Raw genomic sequence first — 25,184 nt, forward strand, 5'->3', positions numbered from 1 at the left:
AACACACACACACACACAGGTCACCTCTGCTTCCTGTGCACTCACACCTCTAAAAACACACAGTAATAAAAACAAGTCAGCTCTGTACATAGGGCACACACACCTCAACCATGGTCTGGTTCCCACGCAGAGCCAGGAGCATGCAGGGCCCCAGCTTGTTTTCAGCCAGGGACAGGAGAAACTTCTTAGTTTTGTAGCAGGAGCCCATAAGAATGTGAACCTGGAGGAGAGAGTCAAAGGTCAAGTCCAGCCAATCAGAACAGAAGGTAGGTATGAGGGTCAGGATCATTAGGGTAACACCACCAATCACTCACCATGCTGGCAAAGAGCTCCCCATCATCATCACAAGCCACACCCCCTGGACTGTAGAGCTGGAACCAACCGTCCTTTCCTGAGCGCACACTGAGCAGACAGGAGTGGACCTGCAACAACCACACAACAATGACTACCACACACACAAATCCAACACTGAACTAAGGCGAAACAGTGATGTATGGTCAGAGATGCACACACACTAACCTCCTGTCTGGGGTCCTCTGCAAACCTCTGAATAACATGTTTCAGCTCTCTGTTCAAAACAGACAAACAAGTCAGGCACAATCCTCATGCTTTCCTTGTAGGATGGCAACTGAAATGTAACATTTGTTAACTAGAAGTCATGGCTGTAGATACTTACTTCGTAAATTTGGCATGTGCAAGGGCCCTAAAGAGGTGGTAAGAATACACATTAAAAACAAGATGAAATACAATAATTATGATTAAATGGAGAATAAAACATGTTTAAACATGCAGTAAGATGTTGAACAGATTGCAGCTGGATCGCATAGGAAACACATCCCATTTTTTTGTTGGATTGAACATATCTGAGCAACAACACACAAATACATGTCAATCTATTGGAAGTTGGGGGTGTGTGTTTTCTGTCTGACTCAATCCCTCTAGGAGTTGTGTCGGAGTGTTGTTGCCCTTTCTAATGACGCCTGAACGCTTGGATTAGGCTCTGGTGCGCAGGTGAGCAGCAGGTGAGTCTGCCGGCTGTGACAACAACATCCCTCTGTAGGTGACTGGTAATGAGGGCCCGGACTGAGGAGCCAATTACAACAGCCACTCAGGGGGGGCGCCTCATCCCCAGCAGGGCACCTCAGCAGCACACCCACGTCAACACCACTCCCAGGCCACTACACGGCGGAGACAGGCCCTCACCCAAAGTCCCAGCCCCGACCCCAAAGCCTGGAGGAGGAAGGGTGGAGGGCCGGGGAGTGACCAGGAAAAGGTGAGGGAGCACAAGAGGTGGAAGTGGATAGGTGTAGAGCCAGGGCAGTAGACTTACTCTTTGGGGAATGGGATGGGCTGCAGCAGGCTAGCCAGGGCGGGTCTCCAGTCATCGTAGTCAGACCTGAATGGTTGCAGAGAGAAAGAGATAAGAGTAAGAACAGAAAGGTGGACACATAATGAGAGCAGGGGGCTGGGCACACAGGGAATCACGAGAGGTATCCCGAGTGTCACCCTATGACGCCAAACAAATCCATCAATTCAATGGGACGAGGAGAGGATCAGATTCCTGTCTGTTAAGTGTCACAGTTACAGTCATTCCCTGTTCCCACACACATAATAGAACCACTTGTGCCACTTCCTTCTTGCAAAACATCGTCACACCCATGTCATCCATCCATTCAGAGACACACTAGCAGACACTCCTTCCTTTTGAATGATTCTCCAGTAGGACATCAGAGGCAGCAGCTGTGTTGAGCTACTCAGCACAGCCCACACAGATAGTGCCAAACATGAACCCTTGTTAACATTTAAACACACACAGTAAGGCAGACAGTAAGGCAGGGGGGATACAGTAACAGTAGTGGTAACTCACAGCATTTTGAGGATGAGTGCGAAGCAGCCAAGCACGCGGTCGGCCTGGGCAGGCAGCTGGATTGACAGGGCGTTGAGGGCGGGGCTGACCAGCAGACAGTCGATCAGGTTGGGCTCACTGTCGCCTCCCCCTGGGCCCTTCCGCCTGGCGTTGGCAGTGTTGTTGTTGCGTTCCAACTCCACCAGGATCTCACTGGAGTTGACGATGGAAGGCGGAGGAGAGAGGGGCAGTGTGGGGGGAGAGGGGAGGGGAGCTGAGGGGGGAGGGGAGAGGGACAGCAGACCTGTGGGTGCGGGTGTCAGGGGCTCTGGGCGGAGCAGGCGGAGTGGCAGAGGGGGTTTACGCTCATTCTGTTGCTGGCAGCCGTTCCTTATCTCCTTCAGACTGGGGGAGTTGTCCCGGCTGCACAAAGAGAGAGATATTGTTGGGGAGATGGAGAGACCATTTTGTGTAATAGAAGAATGGAGAGTCATTGTATCACACATTACATAATCGTCTCAAGACTCTAACACTCAGAAGTCCACAGTTAGAATACATGTCATTCTGCTGGGGGTTGTAGCCAGGCCTCTGTTACAACGGCATTAGCCCCTGTATACTTAGAGGGAGCGTGTTGAGGGTCATGTATCCGAGCAATGATTCTCTGGGGTGACAATGCAACGGAAATCCAGCAAATTTTCTCCTACAGGGGCTGAGGACCCAGGGGTGATGATATAATGATAACTCATTACTCAAGTCAACACCTCTGTACATTTTTTAAAGGGAAGGTGAGTAACCTAAGCTAACCAGGGACGTTCATTGGGCCAGAGAGTCGAGTCTGTTTGTTGGATCTACAGTGCAGCAGATCACTCACCTGTTGATGAAGTCCTCGTAGCAGGAGTAGATGGCAGCCAAGCACACTGCCACCAGGTTGGGCAGGACACGGGGGTGAGGGCACTGCCCGGTGGGGCCATGCATGCTGAAACACAGCCACACACACAATTAGCACCCAATAGACTCCATGGAACAGGGAGAAAGCAGAGTAAATCATGGAGTACTGTTGGTGGAAGAAAAGAAAAAAATCACCGTCCTAAAAACATGTCGCTGACTCACCTGTGAATGAATTTCTTGACGACCTCCATCCCAGCGTTGAGTTCATTTAGAGCCAAGATGTACTCCTGAGTGAAGAGACGCAGTCTGGGGCACTTCCCAAAGTCCTGGCACAGACAAAAAGGAGGCAGAGAAATAAACACGAGGACAGAGAGAGGACGAGAGGCGGCACAGTGGGCGTTGACACTCCAATATATAACCACAGAAGAAAAGAAACAAACTGAGTGTGAACCTACACAGGGAACAAGACGGAACGCTCAGCTCACCATGTTGTGTTTGAGGATTCTCTGGACCACAGGGGTGAACACTTCAATCACAACCATGGACCGCGGACGCTCCCGACAGTGCTGCACAAAACAACCATTCACTCCATCACCTTAACAATAAATGTGAATCTATTACCTAGGCCTGGATAAACTGTACATGGGCTGTTAAGGACAGCCATGGTAGCATAGTGGAACCATCTTCCGCTCCAACAATGGCCCTAGTGTGAGGGACGTCACTGTGCTTGCTTAACAGTACAGCTTCCTTCTCTTACCGGACCTTGATCTGTCCTTTGTCCTCGCAAACACACGCGACCACCCTCTAGACAATGCCTTAACCAGCTACGCCACTGAAAAGCAAACTATTCGATGGCGCAGGTGGAGGCATTTCAAGCGGAGTAGTGAGGTTACCAATCCAACTCCGTTACACAAGCACTAAGGGCCAAGGCAGTTATGGGATTTGATTTTGACAACAGGTTGAAGTGGGGCCCATCTTTACCTTGCAGAAGAACTCACACAGGTCCGGTGGAGGGTGGTTATTTTCCAGGAGAGGAGCGATGGCCTAGGGACACACAGAGATACCAGAGACAGGACTGATTAATATAACTTCACAATTTCCCCAGCCATGTGATCTTCTATTTACAATGACCATGTGCATGAGGTCTGATAAACAGGCTCAGAGACAGTTTCTACTAAATCAAATCAAAGTTTATTGGTCACATACACAGATTTATAGATGTTATAGCAGGTGCAGCGAAACACTTGTGTTTCTAGCTCCAACAGCACAGTAATACCTAGCAATAAAAACGAAAAAAACAAAAAAAACAATCCAGAATTGTTTTTATAATAAGTTATATAGTATGAGGCATGACTAGAATACAGTATACATAAATTGGGTGAAACAGTACTAGCCGGACCTCCTGAGTGACGCAGTGGTATAAGGCACTACAGACCTGGGTTCAATCCCAGGCTGTGTTGCAGCCGGCCACGACCGGTAGACCTATGAGGCGGCGCACAATTGGCCCTGAGTCGTCTGTGTTAGGGGAGGGTTTGGCTGGCCAGGATGTCCTCCTCCCATCGCACTCTAGCGACTACTTGTGGCTGGCCCGTGCGCTAGCACGCTGACTTCGGTCGGCAAATGTACAGTGTTTCCTCCGACACATTTGGCGCGGATGGCTTCCGGGTTAAGCGAGCAGTGTGTCAAGAACCAGTGCGGCTTGGCGGGGTCGTGTTTCAGAGGATGCATGGCTATCTACCTTCGGCTCTCCTGAGTCTGGGAGTTGCAGCGATGGGACAAGACTGTAACTAACATTTGGATATCACGAAATTGGAGATAAAAAAGGGACAAAAGTACAAAAAATAAACTAAAGTACTACAAGCTATCTGACTAGTGAACAAGATAACTGAACCAACGACCTGCTCTGATTCTCCGCACCTAATCGCACATGCATTCTCTCACGCACGCACCCGCACACATACACGCTACAACTGCTGCTACCAGACTCACATTATTATTGCTAAATACCACACAATTTAAGCATTTTTCCCCCAATCCCCCTTCCAAAACATTTGCAAATATTGGACTATAAATTGTGCCCATTTGTATTGTACTTACGCTAAAATGTGTATTCTATTCTACTGAGCCATTTACTTTACGTTCGTATTTTTATTGTTGTTGCATTATCGAGAAGGAAGCTGTAAGCATTTCGTTGGACAGTGTATTCCAAGTGTAGCCCGGGCATACAGCTGATTTACCTGCCATGGGTGAATAAAGAGTGCTAGCCTAATCTCGGTTAAGCCGAAACTAAAATCTTGCATAATTTGGTCAGATGCTCAACCATTGATGTTTACATAATATGTCCACGAGAGCTTAAGCCTAGCCTGTAATTCCTAAGAGTTACTGCAGAAGTCACCCTAAAAATACACAGGTGTACCTATAATTCTCTCATCATCTTAGCTCGTAATTCACCCCAAGGCAGGTAAATGAGGTGAGCAACTGCTCCCATGTAAAAAAAAAGAAGAAAAAAAGTGTACATTAAACTGTACCTCAAGAGCTGCAACATCCCATATCTAGTGGCCAGGTCCCATGGGGTTAGGGACACAAACACATCCTGATGAATCTACCATTACACTATAACAGCAACTTCAAACTCACCACAATGATGTTCTCATGGTCCTGAGTGCTGAGGTTGGTGTTCTGAGGAGGAAGGGGACAACAGAAATAAGACTGGTATGATCACCAACACAGAGAGCTCAGACAAATAAATGTAATAGACACACACCCAAACAACTTTTATTCTGCCAAACAGCAGACATCTGTGGGTTTTGAGCTGACCTCCCAGTAGCAGGTCTGTGTGTGTGTGTGTGTGTGTGGCCTGCAGATTGGCCTACCTCGGCCAGCAGGGTGGAGATGATTTGCAGGGGGGCCTGGTGGATGGACTCATCCTGCAGGGGAGAGGTCAGGGCCATGTCCACCAGCAATCTGATCTCCTTCAGAACCACCTCCCAGCGACTTGGGTTGTTCAGAACCTTACGGTACTTATAGATCTTTTTCTGGTTGGAAATAAAGGAGGCACACACATACTCACATACAGATAGTTTTATGTGCTTATCAAACCAACGCAAAAATGCATAAAGGAAATGTATGCAGCATTCTGTGTAGACTACAGATAAAATCTCTGCCCAAAGTGCTGTGAATCTTGTTGAACCCCCATGAACACAAACCAATGAATACTTAGTAATCCTACCTTCCACTGTAGAGAATTAAACCACTGGTCCCGCAGATAGCTGTTGGCTGCCTGTTAGGGCACATAGTCAGTCAAGTAAAAGATACATGATTGGCACACACACACGACATGAAGAGGGAGGGAGGGGGGCAAACCATACCTGCAGGAGGACGGTGCCCCCGGGGAAGCTGAGCTGCACACAGTATTTGGGGGCGTTATCCCAGGAGAGCAGCTGCAGGTCCTCTATGGTGCTGTAGGACAGGGCAGCCTCCATGTACCCCGTGGGCTAGAGACCAGTAGAGGAGAGAAATAATGTCAACCACTCATTCATATAGGCTACACACTTGTGAAGACGAATACAAGACCAACACAGGCAAGCAGTGTTAACAAACAATCGCTCATTGGTAAGTCACAATGATCACTGTACAGACAACTTGTACAAGGCAGTATTCAACACCCAACAGAGATGTCCTTATAGGACTATGTGAAAATACAGGACTATGTGAAAAGGCCTACTTCTGCATTTGGGTCATGCATTTACTTTATTGTGACGTAAATCCTTGAATATTTGGGAATTGATACTAGTAAAGGAAAGTTAAGGGGAAAAAAGAACTAGAGGGGTAAAGCGAGGGAGAGAAAAAAACAAAAAACATTTTTCAGTTGCACGATTGACTGTTGCATTTCTGGTCACATGGCCTGAAATGACAACAGGCTGTTTCTGCATCTCCATCCCTCTGTTCCGTTATTAGTGACACCTTTCCTCCAGTCAAAATCTGCAAGCTGTTCCTTTTACTTCCGATGCCCTCCCTCTGCACTAGCACACCGGAGCCATTTCTTTGTGACGTTTTCCTTGTAAATTCAAATTAACGGAGTTCCTTAGTTTATGTCGCCCTCATTGAAGTTAAACAGGCTGTTCGTTTATTTGCATCTCTCCTTTTCTGCCTCTCCTGTGTAATAGAACAAATAAGCAGTTCCTCCCTGTGTCTCCCTCCCCCTGTAAAAGAACAAACAAATTCCCTTTATTTACATCTCGCTCTCTAGGTGATAGAGCAAGCTAGCTGTTCATCGCATCTCGCTCCTTAGATGGAGATGCTTGAAATGTAGTAGCCATATTGTGAAATCAGGATGGTTTTCATTACACACTATTTCTATATCACATATTTATCTTGAAAACAAGTCATTCTTCAAAACCATTTTTAATTGAACGTAAAGTGCATGTACTTGGACACACGCGCACACACACAAATAAAATACGAAATTCACAATAGAAGCTTGCATCTCTGAGAAACTCAAATGAAAAAGTCAATATAGAACAGGAGCAAACAGATTAAAATAACCATCAGAAGTCATATCCTGCACAACACCTTGCTGTGGTAACCCGCACCAATCTATCTTCCTCTAGCATTCACTCCTCATGTTTTCCTCACGGTCTTTCTTCATCTCATTCTGTCCTTTTTAATTATGCTTTTCTTAAGAGAAGTGGAGTACAGCTCTCCTCCCCAAAACAGCTATGTTGCCATGGAAACTAGTAGGTGAAATCGAGACTTGTTTTTTTTGTGTTTCCAGGGAGAACCAGGTGGACAAAGATGTGCAGAAAGAATCTCTGTATTAAGCTGAACTGGCAAAGTGATCATATGAACAATAAAGAAAATCTGTTGACCCTGCTCAATTAATATTCTCACAGCAGATCTCAGTGTTCATGATCAATTCTGTAGCTCTAATAATAAACACAATTCCTATTTCAACACCAGGCTTGGGCGGTATCCAGATTATACCGACCTTATACCATCCCAGGATATTCGGTAATACCAACACTAACCACAAGGGGCGCTATTTTCAAAACCCACTTCACCTCTGCAATCCAAATGTTAGCAATGCTAATAAGTACATGTATAATCCCATAGAGAAAATTAACTAAATGCTAAAGAGCGCATTGTATCAAATGTGTGCAATCTCTGCTCTAAACCATTTGCAGGACAGACATCCCAGCTCAAAGTTATACAAGTAACTCAAAAATGCTACTCCCAGTTTGTTGCACACAAAACAAATATTAGACAAAGGCGTTTGATCGAGGGGGGGGGATTCTCTGCTGTTTCCAAGCGAAGCTTGATTTCGGTAGAAGCTAACCACTTAGCTACTAAATTTGAAAATCAAAATGGCACATTGCAGAGCATTTAGCACATTTTAGAAAGTTAGCTTAATAGTTATGAGATATCTAGCAGGCAAACATTCTTCTGGCGCGTGTTCGCAACTCACAAGGCTCCGGACTCTCCTTATTGTGTGCTTGTAAACAAACACCACGTGACTGGGGACTACCGGTAAGCTTCATAATTAACAATTGTGACAGGTAAAATGAAGGCAATCTTCTCTAACATTGCACAAGTTGACAGCAGGTATTTACTTAAAAAGTAGCAACAAATATTCAAATGTATTAAAAAAATATCAAAAAGATGGTGTAGCAGTCTAAGGCAATGCATCGCAGTGCTTGAGGCGTCACTACAGACCCGGATTCGATCCCAGGCCGTGACTGGGAGTCCCATAGGGCGGCACACAATCAGCCCAGCGTCATCCGGGTTAGGGGAGGGTTTGTCCGGGGGGGCTTTACGTGACTCATCACTCCTTGTGGCAGGCCAAGTGCTTCCAAGCTGACTTCGGTCGTCAGTTGAATGGTGTTTCCTCCAACACATTGGTTAAGCTGGCGGGTGTTAACCCCTCTGGGATATGTGGGACGCTAGCGTTCCACCTCGCCAACAGCCAGTGAAATTGCAGGGCGCCGAATTCAAACAGAAATCTCATAATTAAAATTCCTCAAACATCCAAGTATTATACACCATTTTAAAAGATAAACTTCTTGTTAATCCAGCCACGGTGTCGGATTTCAAAAAGGCTTTACGGCGAAAGCACACCATGCGATTATGTTAAGTCAGCGCCTAGCCACGGAAAACCATACAGCCATTTTCCAACCAAGGAGAGGTGTCACAAAAGTCAGAAATAGCATTAAAATGAATCACTTACCTTTGATGATCTTCGTCTGATGGCACTCCCAGGTCTCCATGTTAGACAATAAATGTTAGTTTTGTTCGATAAAGTTCATCTTTATGTCCAAATACCTCCCTTTTTTTGTGCGTTTAGTCCAGTTATCCAAATGCAAAGCGCGCTCACAAAGTCCAGACGAAAAGTCAAAAAAGTTCCATTATAGTTTGTAGAAACATGTCAAACGATGTATATAATCAATCTTTAGGATGTTTTTTCTCATATATCTTCAATAATATTCCAACCGGACAATTCCTTTGTCATTAGAAAGGCAAGGGAACGGAGCTTGTGCTCATGGCAGGGCGCGACAAACTCCTCAAGGCTTTCAGCCTGACCACTGGTTGAAACAGCTCTTATTCGCTCCCCTTTCACAATAGAAGCCTGAAACAATTTTTTAAAGAGTGTTGACATCTAGTGGAAGCCTTAGGAAGTGCAATCTGAACCCATAGACAGTATATTGGATAGGCAATCACTTTAAAACGACAATCCTTAGAAAAATCCAACCAGGAAGTGGGAAATCTAAGGTTTTTGCCTGCCATATGTTATACATTATTGTAACAGTTTTGGAAACTTTAGAATATTTTCTATCCAAATATACTAATTATATGCAATACTTATTTTCCACCATAATTTGCAAATAAATTCATAAAAAATCCTACAATGTGATTTTCTGGATTTTTTTCCCTCTCATTTTGTCTGTCATAGTTGAAGTGAACCTATGATGAAAATTACAGGCATCTCATCTTTTTAAGTGGGAGAACTTGCAAATGGTGGCTGACTAAATACTTTTTTGCCCCACTGTATCTCCCAAGCCTATTCAATACTGTGCTCACCTTAATAAATGATCATACCCCATGTGTCTTGATAGGATGTTTATATCAACATATCTGTTGATGCATGTCATTTGACAAAACAAAAAACAACTCAAAAAGATAGAAAACACAGACAATTCATTCATTGTGAATGTATAGGTAAACCAATATTACCAGGTCCTTTTGCATTCTGATGCAACTAAAAGATGCATTAAAAAACACCTATTCACAATATGCAGCATCACATCTCTCCTTCCATTATATAGCCATTATGGGAATTGCTAGCCAAGTACTCTCCACCATTTTCTAATTAGCACATGTTATAAACATCCGAGACCAGTAGATGGCAGTTGCCTCTGGGTAGCTTTTATGAAATGAAATTCTCAATTGCAGCCTGAAACTGAGTGATTTAGAGAGAGGATACAGTGGTTGAAAGGCACATAACTTTGTAACACAGCATCAGTCTGCAGAAGGTGAGATATTGGAGGCGCATTATCAGGCATGACCTAGTGGACTGGAGGTGAATCAATTCAAGCTGTGACTGGTGTATGGGGACAACTCCATATACTGATTGTGACTTGCACAATGTGTGGTTTGATCTAATCAGCGATACACCAGAGACAAGCTGTAGTGGATGTGCACGTGTATGCAACCTTTACCCTGTTCTCTTCTCTCACCCAATAAACATTTGACACGGTGTGGTTTCCTCTTTGCCAATTCCTTGATCAACTTTACACCGACTGTGGTTCTGTTGTACTATAAATACTAGCAGAGTACTTTAGGAAAGTACTTTCAACATTCGGGCTCCTGAGTGGCGCAGCGGTCTAAGGCACTGCATCACAGTGCAAGAGGAGTCACTGAGATGCCAAGGTAAAAAGGTGGTAAAGTAAATTTAAAAAATAATAATAAATTGCACAAATGTAACAATTTATAATACATCTAAAAAATATTAAATAAACATTTTTGGCATTTGGAAGATAAGATCAAAGTGAAATAGATTATGGGATACAGAGCAAATTGATCAAGCATTGCATTATACAATGCTGGAAAATAACCATTACATAACTAACGGAAATATATGACACTTGGCTTGGATTTATTTATCCTTAACTAGGCAAGTCAGTTAAGAACCAATTCTTATTTACAATGACGGCCTACCCCGGCCAACGCTGGGTCAATTGTGCGCCGCCCTATGTGACTCCCAATCACAGACGGATGTGATGCAGCCTGGAGTCGAACCAGGTACTGCAGTGACGCCTCTTGCACTGAAATGCAGTGCCTTAGACCGCTGCGCCACTTTTTTAAGAATATGATTGTGCAAACATGACTTCCCAAATTTCATGCAAATGGCCACTGTACTGTGTCAAAATGAATGATGCAGAACTGTGTGTTAAACAGCTGCACACACAGTAGAGCTACTGTGACAAAACAGGTTACTATTATTACTACAGTAACTTCCCTCCATAATAATAAGGAACCAAACAGTAGGTTGTAAATTACCCACCAGGCTGCAGTCTAAAACAAGCTATTGTGAAGGACCCTGTAACTGGGATTTCACTATGAACATTACAAAACACAAAACGAAATAAATCTAAACGGTATCACGTTGGGACATGTACTATGAGATCTGTGACAGAGACAAAATAGAGCCCAGTCAGGACCTCACCACAGCTGCGTTTCCAAAGGCTCTCATATGATGAGTTCTCCTCATGCCACATTAACCAGCTCACTGTCCTTTCTTTCACCCCTCGATTACTCCCGCACTTAGAAATACCAAGGATCCCATGTACTGTAGTGTCTCAGATTATTGGATACACAAATACATACATACTGAACAAAATATAAAATGCAACAATTTTGAGTTACAGTTTATATAAGGAAATCAGTCAATTGAAATAAATTCATTAGGCCCTAATCTATTGATTACACATGAATGGAAATAAGCGCAATCACCTGGGAGCCAGGACCACCCACTGGGGAACCAGACCCAGCCAATCAGAATGAGTTTTTCCCCCCAAAAAAGGCTTTAAGACAGACAGAAATACTCATCAGTTTCATCAGATGTTCGATTGGCTGCTCTCAGACAATCCTGCAGGTGAAGAAGCTGGATGTGGAGGTCCTGGGTAGGCGTGGTTACACATGGTCTGCGGTTGAGGCCGGTTAGACTTACTGCCAAAATCTCTACAACGATGCTGGAAGCAGCTTATGGTAGAGAAATTAACATTACATTCTCTGTCAGATTTGGTAGACGTTCCTGCAGTCAACATGCTAATTGCACGCTCCCTTAAAACATCTGTGGTAGGCCTCCCAGGTGGCGCAGTGGTCTAAGGCACTGCATTGCAGTGCTAGCTGTGCCACCAGAGATTCTGGGTTTGAGTCCAGGCTCTGTTGCCTGCCACGACAGAGAGGCCCATAGGGCGGCGCACAATTGGCTCAGTGTCGTCCGGGTTAGGGAGGGTTTGGCCAGCAGGGATATCCTCAAACTAACAGGGATGTAACAACTTTGTGCACAACTTTTGAGATGAATAAGCTTTTCGTGTGTATGGAACATTTCTGGGCACTTTTATTTCAGCTCACGAAACATAGGACCAACACTTTACATGTTGTGCCAAGCACACGCACGGTCGTGGATGCAAGGTCCGATCACTTCCGACACCAATGTAATGAAACAGCAGGGAGCAGGTCTCGAACCCCTGACCTTCGAGCCCGAGGTCCGGCGCGCTATCGACTGTGCTGTAAAAGCATGCTCGTGCGGCAGAGTCGATTTTCACGCTTATAAACCCAGGATCGTTACAGTATATTTGCTAGCACCTGCTCCAGTGTTACTGTACAAATTGGGTTACAACAAAAAAGGTGGCAACCTCAAACTTACAGTAGTTTAGTACAAGATGGCACAGACAGACACTTCACCCTGTTTCTAGTTCCTAGCCACGTTTGCAGTATTTATTATTTAAAGTATTATTTCGTACATTATTTGCTCAGAATGTTTCCTACAGCCAAAAACAACATCTGGACATCAAAACGGCGGTCACTCACCAACATGTTGACTTCCTTGGCCTGGATCCTTTTTGGACTTACGAGGCAGCCTCATTCATCTCGAGAGCTACACCAAAACAGCAACGCCGGAGTAAAACACATTTCACTGCATCTATCCGGTGTACACTACCTTTCAAAAGTTTGGGGTCACTTAGAAAATGTCCTTTTTTTTTTTTTTTTTTTAAATGACTTTTTTTGTCCATTAAAATAACATAAAATTGATCAGAAATACAGTGTAGACATGGTTAATGTTGTAAATGACTAATGTTGCTGGAAACGGCTGATTCATGGAATATCTACATATGGGTACAGAGGCCCATTATCAGCAACCATCACTCCTGTGTTCCAATGGCACGTTGTGTTAGCTAATCCAAGTTTATCATTTAAAAAAGGCTAACTGATCTTTAGAAAACCCTTTTGCCATTATGTTAGCACAGCTGAAAACGGTTGTGCTGATTAAAGAAACAAAACTCGCCTTCTTTAGACTAGTTGAGTATCTGGAGCATCAGCATTTGTGGGTTTGATTAGATTTCAGGCTCAAAAATGGCCAGAAACAAAGATCTTTCTTCTGAAACTCAGTCTAATCTTGTTCTGAGAAATCACAGCTATCCCATGAGAGAAATTGCCAAGAAACCATGTCACGGACACTGACAGCTCACTCAAACACTAACCACATTCTTTGCCAGCCTCAGGGGGGAAAAAAAGAGCCGCAGACATGACCCCTACAGCTCGCGAGGTCTGTGTGATCCCGATCTCCGTGGCCAACGTGAGTAAGACATTCAAGCAATGCTGTTTAACTACAGCTTAAACTTCAACACCATAGAGCTGTCCAAGCTCATCACTGAACCCCTCTCTGTGCAACTGGGCCCTAGACTTCCTGAAGGCCCGACCTTAACTAAGTGTTGAAGGTAGACAACACCTTCGCCACACTGATCCTCAACACAGGGGCCCCCGAGGGGTGTGTTTGTTTCTACCCCTCCTGCACTCCCTGTTCACCCATGACAGTTTGGCTACGCATGTCTCCAACTCAATCATCAAGCTCGCTGATGACAACAGTGGTAGGCCTGATTACCAACAACAACGAGACAGCCTACAGGGAGGTGAGATACCAGGTGGAGTAGTGCCAGGAACCTCTCCCTCAATGTCAACAAAGCGTAGGAGCTGATTGTGAACACGCCCCATTGACATAGACGGAGCTGCAATGGAGCGGGTCAAAAGCATCAAGCTCTTTCACGTGAACAAAAACTGAGGACCTGAAATTGTCCCTCCACACATTGACAACATGCATCACCGCCTGGTATTGCAACTGCACCGCCGACAACCGCAAGGCTCTCCAGAGGGTGGTGCGGTCAGCCCAAAGCATCACAGGGCACCCTCCAGCACATCTACAGCACCCTTCACAGGAAAGAAAAGATGATCATCAAGGCCATGGCCGCTACCATCTAGGATGAGGAGACCGTACAGGTTTATCAAAGCTGGGACCGAGCGACTGAAAAACAGCTTCAAAATCTCCAGCGCCCAGTACCCTGTCCTGAACCTTACAGACTGCTGTCCTATGTACATAGATTCATTGAACATTGGTCACTTTAATTATGTTTATGTAATGTTTTCCCCACTTTATATGCTCAGTGCATTCTTAAAGTATCCACATTGTTTCGTTACAGCCTTATCCTAAAATTGATTACATCCCCCCCCAAAAAAATACAAAAAAAATCAAAAATCCTTGAATGAGTATCTGTGTCCAAACTTTTGACTGGTACAATACATTACACACCAGGTAAAAAAAACCTAGGTGATATTTTATATTCTGAACTAAATTTCTTAAAATCACACATTAGGAATGTGACCGAAATAGCTTTGTACCACCTGAGGAACATTGCCACGGTGTGCCCGTTTCCCTCTCAGACTGATAGAGACCCATCCATGTTTTTATTACGAGCAGGCTTGACTACTGTAATGCTCTCCTGTCTGGTCTACCCAAGAATGCCATTTGTCAACTGCAAAACATACAGAATCCTGCAGCATGGATACTGACCAAGACCAGACGAAGAGCACACATTACACCGGTTTTAAGATTTCTTGCACCGGCTGCTTGTGAGTTTTAGAATTAATTTGGTTTGTAAATCAATCCAAGATTGTGCACCCCAACACGTCAGACATGCTTTTAAGTTGTGCCTTTTAACTATCCCAAAGCCTAGGACCAAAAGGCATGGAGAGGCTGCCTTTAGTCATTACGCCCCCAGCCTCTGGAAAAGCCTGCCAGAGAACCTGAGGGGCTGAAACTGTGGACATATCTAAAAGAGATCTTAAAACACAATTTTAGCTTAGCTTTTTCTTAGGGTGCTTTAGTTATTCAGTGCATCTTTCTTGAGATTTTTATATTATGTTTGTTGTGTAGTAAATATTTCAGCTTCTATTTACATAGTTTTTTCCCCTGTAAAGCACATTGCATTGCATTCCATGTCTGAAATGTATAAATAAAGCTTGATTTGATATATTATCATACCGTCCCATCTCTCACCCCGGGATATACGGTATTACCGGTTTAATACACAAGGGGGTGCCAAAAACTCAAAGCCCATTGGGTGTATATTACCAGAATACTAACAACTTTTGCACATTTCCATTGAGGCTGCTAGCTTGATATGCTAACGAGCACAAATGAAAATAAACAATCCAGCTCATACATATATTAGGTAGGCACTGTCGAATGTCATTTATGGTGAGTTTGGACATTCACAAGAAGATGTGTATGAGAGACATTGTGCAAATGAACAACGCTTTGAAAGGCTGGGCATGGCTCACAACACCATTATCCCAGAAACCCTAGACCCAACTCCAATTTGCATATCGCCTTAACAGATCCAGAGATGATGCACTCCACACTGCCCTTTCCCACATGGACAAAAGGAACACCTATGTGAGAATGCTATTTATTGACTACAACTCAACATTCAACACCATATTGATGAGCTTTGAGGGCACTAAGCTAAGGACACTGGGACTAAACACCTCCCTCTGCAACTGGATCCTGGCCTTCCTGTCAGGCCACCCCCCAGGTGGTAAGGGTAGGTAACAACACATCCTCCTCAACACAGGGGCCCCTCAGGGGTGCGTGCTCATTCCCCTCCTATACTCCCTGTTCACTCATGACTGCACGGCCAGGCACGACTCCAACACAAATCATTAAGTTTGCAGGTGGTAGGCCTGATCACTGAAAACGACGAGAGAACCTATAGGGAGGTCAGAGACCTGGCTGTGTGGAGCCAGGACAACAACCTCTCCCTCAACGTGATCAAGACAAAGGAGATGATTGTGGATTACAGGAAAAAGAGGACCGAGCATGCCCCCATTCTCATCGAGGGGGCTGTAGTGGAGCAGGTTGAGAGCTTCAAGTTCCTTGGCATCCACATCACCAATAAAATAACATGGTCCAAGCACACCAAGAGAGTCATGAAGAGGGCACGACAAAACCTATTCCCCCTTAGGAGACTGAAAAGATTTGGCATGGGTCCTCAAAAAGGTTCTAGAGCTGTACCATCGAGAGCATCCTGACGGGTTGCATCACTGCCTGGTATGGCAACTGCTCGGCTCCGACTGCAAGGCACTAGAGGGAGGTGCGTACAGCCCAGTATATCGCTGGGGCAAAGCTTCCTGCCATCCAGGACCTCAATACGAGGCGGGGTGTCAGAGGAAGGCCCTAAAAATTGCCAAAGACTCCAGCCACCCTAGTCATAGACCAGCCACCCTAGTCATGTTCTCTGCTACCGCACGGCAAGCGGTACCGGAGTGCCAAGTCTAGGTCAAATAGGCTTCGAAACAGCTTCTACCTCCAAGCCACAAGACTCCTGAAATGACTACCCAGACTATTTGCATTCCACCCCACCCCCTTTGACACCCAACTACTCTGTTGTTATCTACGCATGCATAGTCACTTTAATAATTCTACCTACATGTACATATTACCTCAACTACCCGGTGATCCCGCACATTGACTCTGTACCGGTACCCCACTGTATATAGTCTTGCTATTGTTATTTTACTGCTGCTCTTTAATTACTTGTATTTGTTATTATTTTATTCATTTTTTTATTTATTTTTATGCATTGTTGGCTAGGGGCTTGTAAGTAAGCATTTCACTGTAAGTTCTACACCTGTTGTATTCGGCGCATGTGACTAATAAAATTTGAATTGACGCCGCTTTCTCCTGTAGTGCTATTAACAAATGTGTGACTGGCTCAACTGTGCTGGGGAACTAAGTAATCATAATGTAAAATAATGTGACAGGTGAAATAAGAATGTGATCTGCTTAATCTAACACATTGCACAAGTTGACTGCAGGTATTTACTTATATTGCTACAAATATTAAAATAAAAAGGAATGGTTTCAACAGTATTGACTGTATTGAAAAACCATCAAGTGGCTATTTCCAAACACCCCGGTATACGGTACAGTGGGAAGGTATTCAGATCCCTTGACTTTTCCAACATTTTTACATTACAGCCTTATTCTAAAATTGATTTTTTTAAAGAATAAAGTCTGTCAATCTACACACAATACCCCATACTGACAAAGAGAAAACAGGATTTTATAAATGTTTGCAAATGTATAAAAATTACTAAAACAGAAATAGGTTATTTACATAAGTATTCAGACCCTTTGCTATGAGACTGGAAATTGAGCACAGGTGCATCCTGTTTCCATTGATCATCCTTGAGCTGTTTCTACAACTTGGAGTCCACCTGTGGTAAATTCAATTGATTGAAAACTATTTGAAAAGGCACACACACACACACCTATATAAAAAGGTCCCACAGTTGACAGTGCATGTCAGCGCAAAACCCAAGCCATGATGTAGAGCCCCGAGATTGTGTCGAGGCACAGATCTGGGGAAGGGTACCAAAACAATTCTGCAGCCTTGATGGTCCAAGTACAGTGGCCTCCATCATGCTTAGATGGTGGTTCCAAACTTCTTCCAAGACTCTTCCTAGAGCTGGCCACCCGGCCAAACTGAGCAATAGGGGGAGAAGGGCATTGGACAAGGAGGTGACCAAGAACCCGATGGTCAGTCTGACAGAGCTCTAGACTTCCTCTGCGGAGATGGGAGAACCTTCCAGAAGGACAACCATCTCGAGAACTCCACCAATCAGGCCTTTATGGTAGTGGTCAGACGGAAGCCACTCCTCAGTAAAACATCACATGACAGCCCAATTTGAATTCGCCAAAAGGCACCTAAAGACTCTCAGACCATGAGAAACAATTATCTGGTCTGATGAAACCAAGATTGAAATCTTTGGCCTGAATGCCAAGTGTCTGGAGCATCAGCTGTGGGGATGTTTTTCAGTGGAAGGACTGGGAGACTAGTCAGGATTGAGACAAAGATGAACAGAGCAAAGTACAGCGAGAACCTTGATGAAAACCTGCTCCAGAGCACTCAGAACCTGGGGCAAAGGTTCAACTTACAACAGGACAACCACCCTAAGTACACAGCCAAGACAACACAGGAGTGGCTTTGGGACAAGTCTCTGAATGTCCTTGAGTGGCCCAGCCAGAGCCCAGACTTGAACCCGATCTAACATCTCTGGAGAGACCTGAAAATAGTTGTGTGCAGCAAACGCTCCCCATCCAACCTGACAAAGTTTGAAAGGATCTGCAGAGAAGAATGGGAGAAACTCCCCAAATATAGATGTGCCAAGCTTGTAGCGTCATACCCAAGGAGACTCAAGACTGTAAACGCTGCCAAAAGGTGCTTCAACAAAGTACCGAGTAAAGGGCCTGAATACTCATGTGATATTTCCTTATTTAAAAAAAATTAAAAAAAAGCAACATTTCTAAAATCCTGTTTTTGCTTTGTCATTATTGGGTATAGATTGATGAGGGTAAAAAAAATATTTAATCCATTTTAGAATAAGGCTGTAACATAAAATGTGGAAAAGGTCAAGGGGTCTGAAAACTTTCTGAAGGAACACACAAAAGAATATATGGGGGATTGGAAATGATACAGACAATTATATTGATGGAAGCTACAAGCTGATCTGCCCCCTAATGAAAAATATCTCCATTAGCAATGCCAAGTGTCGGCTGGAGTGGTGTAAAGGGCGACGCTATTGGACTCTGGAGCAGCCTTCTCTGGAGTGATGAATCACGCTTCACCGTCTGGCAGTCTGATGGACGAATCTGGGTTAGGCAGATGCCAGGAAAACGCTATCAGCCCCAATGCAGTGTCAACTGTAAAGTTTGGTGGAGAAGGAATAATTGTCTGGGGCAGTTTTTCAAGGTTTGGGCTAGGCCCCTTAGTTCCAGTGAAGGGAAAGCTTAACGCTACAGCATACAATGTCATTCTAGACTATTCTGTGCTTCCAACTTTATGTCAACAATTTGGGGAAGCCCCTCTCCTGTTCCAGCATGACAAAGCCCCCATGTACAAAGTGAGATCCATACAGAAATGGTTGGTCGAGATCAGCGTGGAAGAACTTGACTGGCCTGCACAGATCCCTGACATCAACCTCATCGAACACCTTTGGGATGAATTGATACGCTGATTGCGAGCCAGGTGTAATCGCAAAACCTCACTAATGCTCTTGTGGCTGAATGAAAGTCCCTGCAGCAATGTTCCAACATCTAGTGGAAAGCCTTCCCAGAAGAGTAGAGGCCATTATAGCAGAAAAAGGGGGGCCAACTCCATATTAATGCGCATGATGATTTTGAAATGAGATGTTAGACGAGCAGATGTCCACATACTTTGGGTCATGTAGTGTGTATAGAGACATAGCGAGCTCCAAAAGTACTGGGACAGTAAAATATTTTTGCTCATTGATTGTTCTGACATTTCATATTTTTGGGGATATTGTATTACTAGATATTAATGCACTGTTGAAGCTAGAAACATAAGCATTTGGCTGCACCTGCAATAACATCTGCAAATATGTGTACACGACATATAAACTTAAGTTTAAATTTGACTTCAGTTCAAATATCTATAACATTTCCTGTAAAGGGATTTCTGATTAACACCTCTTGGTCCAATTAGCACAAAGCCAAAACCCCGGCTCATCATTGTTATGGCATACAGTAGGCCTAGTGCAAAGGTTAGACGCTTAAGGTGGTAAGCCACTGTACGCTTCTAATAAGACGGTAAACATATATATTTTTCAATATTTACTAACGACATGCTAGTGGCTTGGAGTGCGTCTATGTATGCGGATGACTCAACACGTCAGTTACCACAGTGACTGAAATGACCGCAACACTTAAAGAGCTGCAGTTTCAGAATGGGTGACAAGGAATAAGTTAGTCCTAAAATATTTCAAAAACTAAAAGCAGCCGAGCTGTCTGTTTGAACTACTGGCACACAGCTCAGAGACCCATGCAAGACATGCCACCAGAGGTCTCTTCACAGACCCCAAGTCCAGAACAGACTATGGGAAGTGCACAATACAACACAGAGCCTTGACTACATGCAACACTATTCCACATCAATGCCAGCAGTAAAATTAGATTTAAAAAAATATATATACACCTTATGGAACAGCGGGGACTGTGATGCAACAAACATAGATGATACAAACACCCAATAACATACACAGATTGTGTTATAGATATGTGGTAGTAAAGTAGAGGCCTGAGATCACAAACTGAATATGTTGTGAAATCTGCTGTGACTGTATTGTAATGTTTAAAAAACATTAACTGCCTTAATTTTGCTGGACCCGAGGAGGATCCATAATAAATACAAACACAGGACAGGTGACAAACAGGCCTATCTATGCCTATATATCTAAAATGAATTTAATTATTTTGTTACACACATGTCTTTCTCCCACTACTGCATGTTCTGGCAAAGGGAAAAGTCCAATTCAGATCAATGATAAGAAACCATATATGGCAGGGCACGGCAGCTTCATTACAGACAATAAGTCAAAACTTCTCATAATGGGTGATTATCCCCAAAAAAAGGTCATGTATTTGAATGTGAACACAGTATTGATGTCTGCCATGAGGTTCTACGAGGCTTCAGTGTGTCACAAATGTGTATTATACATCTCTTCACTTCATTGTACGCTACAATATTAGCCCTAGGTGGAGTATGACGTGGAAAACAATTTGGACTTTTTAGGTCTTACTTTTTTTTGTGTTTAGATAGTGTGTTCAGTTTCTTGCTGATAGTGAGGTATCTCTGTCCAATCTGAGCCTTTTAGGGAGCAATGTGGCCTAACCCTTCTCTATTAGACAGTCAACCTCCCGTTCTTAGTTTGTGTTTGCTTCAAGATAGGACCCTTGAAATATCAGAACTGCAAGATCTTTATTGGAGGCCTTTGAAAAGGAGGAGTGACAGGAAGTTCTTGAAATAGGTTAGTGTTATGCAAATATGATGCAGGTTCTCCATAGTGACTGCCCTATGCTTAAGTAGTGAGTCACTTCTCATACTGGTCCCTAAGACCTCTTTATAAAGTAGCCTACCTCAATTATTGAAACTGAAGCATCCACAGGGCTGCCCCCCCCCTCCTCATGTAAATAATGACAGGAAAGGAGGAAGTCTGATGTGTTAGCACTTGGAATCTGAGAAAATGCCACTGAAAATGTTGGGACGTGGCTCAGGTTTAAGTGAGTTTGGTTACCCAATACGACATTCGAATAGAACTCCAATAATTCGTTAATAGTACAAAACAACGATTCTGCACTATCATCTGTGATTGAACTAGTTATTGACCGGACTCGTCTGATATATAGTCAAGCTGTGGAATTACAAGGTATGAGGGAAATTATTTCCTTGGGGGCCTCAACGTGCAATTAATTAACCGTATATGACCTTGTTATGAACACTCTATATTAGGGCTGGTCCAATTAAGTAGACTGGTCGATGGTTTGGTCGATAAGAAAATCTTGGTCATCCAACAGCCTTAGTTGAGCAGTAGACAAAAAAATATCATGTTGTACAATACACCTGTCTGAATTGCTTCCGTCTGATTGGACTGATCCATTATGGAGGCCGTGGGGGTGGCATAGTCCATCAGTCCAAGACATGTTACTGAAATTGTATAGGATTATATTACATAATAACCATTGTGCAACACCAATAAAAAATATTATTTTATACCAAATGCAATCTCCCTCTTTGGATAGCAGTCGCTGTCCACGGTTCTGAAACACATCAGTGCGCTGTTGAATTGGCGCCTTTTCCTAGACCATGTTGCTATGTGCATAATAGCAAAGTTAACCAGCATATTGCTGTTGAGAACAATACCGCGGAGGCAGCAGCAGAATGAGATGAGAAAACAGCCCTTGAAATATTTTCTAAGAAAAGTGAGGAGAAATTAAACCCAAACATAATTAGGTGTATAATAAATATCTTAACTGTTAAATGTGCCTGGCTTTATAAATCGTCAATATATCTACAGAAATAAGACAGATCCTGCTTCTGTTGCCTGTTTGAGTGTTTAATAGCCTACTGACTCCGTAATCACCAAACCTCATGCAACGACATGTCAAGTAAATAAATGTACAAAGTTGGCTGTTTTTAAATCTTCGGTTTGCTGTAATAAAGGCTTTACACTTTTTTCCCGTTAGAACAGCCTCTGTTCCAAAAATAGGAAAAATAATCATTATTTTAAATTCTCATTATTACTATTATATATATATTTTCAAATGTACTTAAAAAAAAAGAACTTCACCCCGTTTTCTCCCCAATTTCATGGTATCCAATTGTTTTTTAGTAGCTACTATCTTGTCTGATCGCTCCAACTCCCGTACGGGCTCGGAAGAGACGAAGGTTGAAAGTCATGCGTCCTCCGATACACAACCAAACGCACTGCTTCTTAACACAGCGCGCATCCAACCTGGAAGCCAGCCGCACCAATGTGTCGGAGGAAACACCATGCACCTGGCAAACCTTGGTTAGCGCGCACTGCTTAGTATAGCAGCCTTGTAATAACCACCATCGAGCAGTAGACCTTAGAGCACATCCTATTTAGTCTTAATATCACCTATACTTCTATAGGCTACTGTATCAATCAATCATTGATTCATGTCATCAAAGCATACAAGTTAATCATTCATTTAGTTTTAAAATAAAATAAAGCGAGCCATAAATAATTACCTTAAGCAATAAATAAATCGTTCCATTTCGGGAAATAGCATTCATGAATATACTTGAAAATCTATGGCAAAGCCCGAAAATGGCTGTCTAGCAAAGATCAACAAACTTGACGAAGCTTGAACAATTTTTTAAAAGAATAATATGCAAATATTGTCCAATCCAGGTGTGCAAAGCTCTTAGAGAATTACCCAGAAAGACTCAGTTGTAGTCACTGCCTAAGGGGATTCTAAAATGTATTGACTGGGGTGTGAATACTTATGTAAATGCGATCTGTATTTAACTTTCAATAAATTAGCAAAAATGTATAACATGTTTTTATTGACATTATTGGGTAGTATACAGTGGGGCAAAAAAAAAACAGTCAGCCACCAATTGTGCAAGTTCTCCTACTTAAAAAGATGAGAGGCCTGTAAATTTCATCATAGGTACACTTCAACTATGACAGAAAATGAGAATTTCTTTCTCTCCAGAAAATCACACTGTAGGATTTTTTATGTATTTATTTGCAAATTATGGTGGGTGTGTTGGGTCATTGTCCTGTTGAAAAACAAATTATAGTGGGACTAAGCGCAAATCAGATGGGGTGACATATCACTGCAGAATGCTGTTAAGTGTGCCTTGAATTCTAAATAAATCAGTGACACCAGCAACGCAACCCCACACCACCTCCCCCATGGTTCACGGTGGGAACCACTCATGCGTAGATCATCCGTTCACCTGCTCTGCGTCTAACAAAGACTAGGCGATTGGAACCAAATCTCAAAATCGGACAAAACAGACCAAAGGACAGATTTCCACCGGTCTCATGTCCATTGCTCATGTTTCTTGGCCCAAGCAAGTGTCTCCTTATTGGTATCCTTTAGTAGTGGTTTCTTTGCAGCAATTTGCCCACGAAGGCCTGATTCACGCAGTCTCCTCTTAACAGTTGATGTTGTTACGTTAACTCTGTGAAGCATTTATTTGGGCTGCCATTTCTGAGGCTGGCAACTCTAATGAATGTATCCTCTGCAGGAGAGGTAACTGAGTCTTCCTTTTCTGTGGTGGTCCTCATGAGAGCCAGTTTCATCATAGCGCTTTATGGTTTATGTGACTACACAATTCTCCAGATTGACTTCATGTCTTAAAATAATGGACTGTTATTTGGCTTCGCTTATTTGAGCCGTTCTTGCCATAATATGGACTTGGTCTTTTACCAAATAGGGCTCCCTTCTGTACATAGCCCCTACCTTGTCACAACTCCACTGATTGGCTCAATCGCATTAAGGAAAGAGATTCCACAAAATAACTTAAGAATCTCCAATATTACATACATTTTGATTTGTTTAACACTTTTTTGGTTACTACATGATTCCATATGTTATTTCATAGTTTTGATATCGTCACTATTATTCTATAATGTAGAAAATAGTAAAAACAAAGAAAAACCCTTGAATGAGTAGGTATCCAAACTTTTGACTGGTACTGTGTGTATATATATATATATATATATATATATATATATAGAAGAAAATGCAAATAGTCTGGGTAGCCATTTGTTCAGCTATTCAGGAGTCTTATGGCTTGGGGGTAAAAGCTGTTTAGAAGCCTCTTGGACCTAGATTTGGCACTCAGGTGCCGCTTTCCGTGCAGTAGCAGAGAGAAAAGTATGACTAGGATGACTGGAGTCTTTGGCAATATTTAGGGCCTTCCTCTGACGACGCCTGGTATAGAGGTCCTGGATGGCAGTGATGCAACCCGTCAGGGTGCTCTCGATGGTGCAGCTGTAAAACGTTGAGGATCTGAGGACTCATGCCAAACCTTTTCAGTCTCCTGAGGGGGAAAAGGTTTTGGATTGCCCTCTTCACAACGGTCTTGGTGTGCTTGGACCATCTTTGTTGGGGATGTGGACGTCAAGGAACTTGAAGCTCTTAACCTGCTCCACTACAGCCCCGTCGATGAGAATGGGGGCATGCTCGGTCCTCGTATTCCTGTAGTCCACAATCATCTCCTTTGGCTTGGTTACGTTGAGGGAGAGGTTGTTGTCCTTGCACCCCACGGTCAGGTCTCTGACCTCCTGATAGGCTGTCTCATCGTTGTCAGTGATCAGGCCTACCATTGTTGTGTCATCAGCAAACGTAATGATTGTTTTGGAGTTGTGCCTGGCCATGCAGTCATGAGTGAACAGGAAGTACAGGAGCGGACTGAACACGCACCCCTGAGGGGCCCCCGTGTTAAAGGATCAGTGTGGCGGTGTGTTGTTACCTACCTTTACCACCTGGGGGGTG

At 43.5% G+C, this 25,184-nt stretch overlaps 1 protein-coding gene across 1 annotated transcript in view; it reads right to left on the bottom strand.

Moving 5' to 3' along the window:
* The window catches only part of cmip (c-Maf inducing protein), a 39,967-nt gene that overhangs the window by 7,855 nt on the left and 6,928 nt on the right, over window positions 1-25,184 (bottom strand). The window contains exons 2-15 of the mRNA XM_020456249.2: window positions 6,103-6,228; window positions 5,964-6,014; window positions 5,608-5,769; window positions 5,372-5,413; window positions 3,716-3,778; window positions 3,220-3,300; window positions 2,957-3,060; window positions 2,718-2,822; window positions 1,868-2,269; window positions 1,331-1,396; window positions 677-703; window positions 520-568; window positions 315-422; window positions 104-220 (exon numbers count right to left, since the gene is read on the bottom strand). Coding sequence (XP_020311838.1) covers window positions 104-220; window positions 315-422; window positions 520-568; window positions 677-703; window positions 1,331-1,396; window positions 1,868-2,269; window positions 2,718-2,822; window positions 2,957-3,060; window positions 3,220-3,300; window positions 3,716-3,778; window positions 5,372-5,413; window positions 5,608-5,769; window positions 5,964-6,014; window positions 6,103-6,228 — 1,503 coding nt within the window. The remainder of the gene's footprint in view (window positions 1-103; window positions 221-314; window positions 423-519; window positions 569-676; window positions 704-1,330; window positions 1,397-1,867; window positions 2,270-2,717; window positions 2,823-2,956; window positions 3,061-3,219; window positions 3,301-3,715; window positions 3,779-5,371; window positions 5,414-5,607; window positions 5,770-5,963; window positions 6,015-6,102; window positions 6,229-25,184) is intronic.

This window comes from Oncorhynchus kisutch, linkage group LG22 (genome assembly GCF_002021735.2).
Source record: "Oncorhynchus kisutch isolate 150728-3 linkage group LG22, Okis_V2, whole genome shotgun sequence".
NCBI classification, from domain to species: domain Eukaryota; kingdom Metazoa; phylum Chordata; class Actinopteri; order Salmoniformes; family Salmonidae; genus Oncorhynchus; species Oncorhynchus kisutch.